General features: G+C 34.0%; 1 protein-coding gene across 2 annotated transcripts in view; it reads left to right on the top strand.

The window, feature by feature from the left end:
* Window positions 1-214: 214 nt before the first annotated feature.
* The window catches only part of LOC311096241 (uncharacterized protein), a 5,623-nt gene continuing 4,054 nt past the window's right edge, over window positions 215-1,783 (top strand). The window contains exons 1-3 of one of the 2 annotated variants that reach the window (XM_084135294.1): window positions 215-314; window positions 644-741; window positions 1,752-1,783. The exon at window positions 1,752-1,783 is cut by the window's right edge and continues 95 nt beyond it. In XM_084135294.1, the coding sequence (XP_083991420.1) occupies window positions 645-741; window positions 1,752-1,783 (129 nt within the window). In that variant the 5' untranslated portion in view covers window positions 215-314; window position 644. Of the gene's footprint in view, window positions 315-640; window positions 742-1,751 lie in introns of both variants that reach the window. The other variant, XM_084135295.1, reaches the window with a different exon arrangement.

The raw sequence follows: 1,783 nt of genomic DNA, 5'->3' as shown, positions 1-1,783 counted from the left end.
CTCACTAATGTGAGTTTACTCTCTAGGTTTTTTTTTTTTTTTAGGAGAAACATCTAAGATGTTAGGGAGCCATCTGGAAACAATTATATTAAAGAAAAATCTGATTTGTTGCAATGAATCTCACGATGATGTCATGTATCTGTTTGTCTCTTTTGAGGGGGAGGGAACAGGTTGAGGGAAGGATTTTGGAGCGTGGTATTGCTATAAACCAGCAGACGCAGTTATGTTCCTTCACTTGAATCTCAGTAACAGGGATTATTTCATGCAAGCAACTCCGCTGACCACTAGAACAAACTCCCAGCACACGAACTGAGGTATTTATACCCTGGACTACAACTCGGATATTATTCCAACACTCAATATGACCTTTAACTATTCCAGTGAGATCTCGTTTGGAGCATTTTTAGACTTTACAGATGCTCTGCGTTTTCTGCATCTGCTCAGTTTTTACAACAATCTGTTTACCAGACAGTCAATAAAGCCCTTCATCAGATTTTATTTAACTCTTTCCAATAGTGATGTGTTAAGCATATGCTGAAAATCAGGAACTCGCATAAAAGCCTGAGATCATGTCAGATTCTCAGCACTATATGCTGTAGCTTTGCACTGTCCTGAATGACGTGATTGTTGTTTCTCTGAGGAGGATGAGGATGAAGAGCGCTCTGAACCTGCTGTCGCTGCTGTGTCTGTGTGCGGCCCAGAAGAAACTGACCCAGGACACGTCTGAGTGGGACCACCGAGGTAAGATCTCTTCAACTCTTTTTATCAGTCGGAACAGGTGATGTGAGGAAAAATCCTGACCGATCTCAATAATTTCACTCTTAAAGAACAGTTGTGCTAATATAATGCAAATGTTTGTAGAATGTCTCCAAAATAGTTCAGAGGATAAATATTTTTTTACCAGTAGCGTTCAAAATAGTTCTCAAAAAGCTTTTTTAGATTCTAAACTTTCAGAAAATATTGTTTATCCGCCTTATACACTGCACTGGGGCAAAACACTTAAATGGACACATTTTTGCACATTTTTTTCTGACATTGCAGGTCGTTGAAATAAAAGATTATATGTGCTGTTTATTTACATTTATTTCACATGAGGGTCATAAATTGTACAACCCTTTTCACAATTTCAACCCTTTTGAGAGTTTAAAACACTGATTTGCGTATTTTTTGTTGTTGTTTTCTAGCACTAAAAATAATATAAACATTAATGAAATCCTAAGTTACTGATTAAAAAAATTAAATAAATGAAGGAAAATGTCAGAACGGATCATGTTAACCAAAACTAAAACTAAAAACACTTTTGTTACTTGAAATAAAATAAACTTTAACAATAATAAATATATTGTTAAAGTATGATAATAATAGTAATAATATATAAAAACGTGAAGTTTTATTTCAGCTAGTTAAGGCAAGATTTAATTTTGTTAAATCAAGATTTTATTAGTTTCACTTGCTTTACTAATAAACCTAAAACTAATACTGAAATAAAAACCATAGACATCAAAATAACAGAACACACAACAAAATTAATAAAACTTGAACTAAAATTAGTATTAGCATCTCAATGATATTAAAATGTAGATGTAGAATAAATTCAACATTCAAAGTAAGAACAATCTCAAAAAGGTTTAGCCTCCTCTGAAACAAACGTCCTTCAGCACAAATGATGTACCACTGTGACATTTAAGCATCTTTGAATGAGTTTTCATATAACCAGAAGCTCAATATGAAGTTGTGTTCACTTGTCACAGACAAACCGAATGGCAAGAGCTGTTCAAACCTG

The sequence above is a fragment of the Abramis brama genome, assembly GCF_963993115.1.
Source record: "Abramis brama genome assembly, chromosome: 1".
Classification (NCBI taxonomy): Eukaryota; Metazoa; Chordata; class Actinopteri; order Cypriniformes; family Leuciscidae; genus Abramis; species Abramis brama.
The sequence above is the reverse complement of the archived record's forward strand: the minus strand, read 5'-3'. Positions and strand labels throughout refer to the sequence as shown.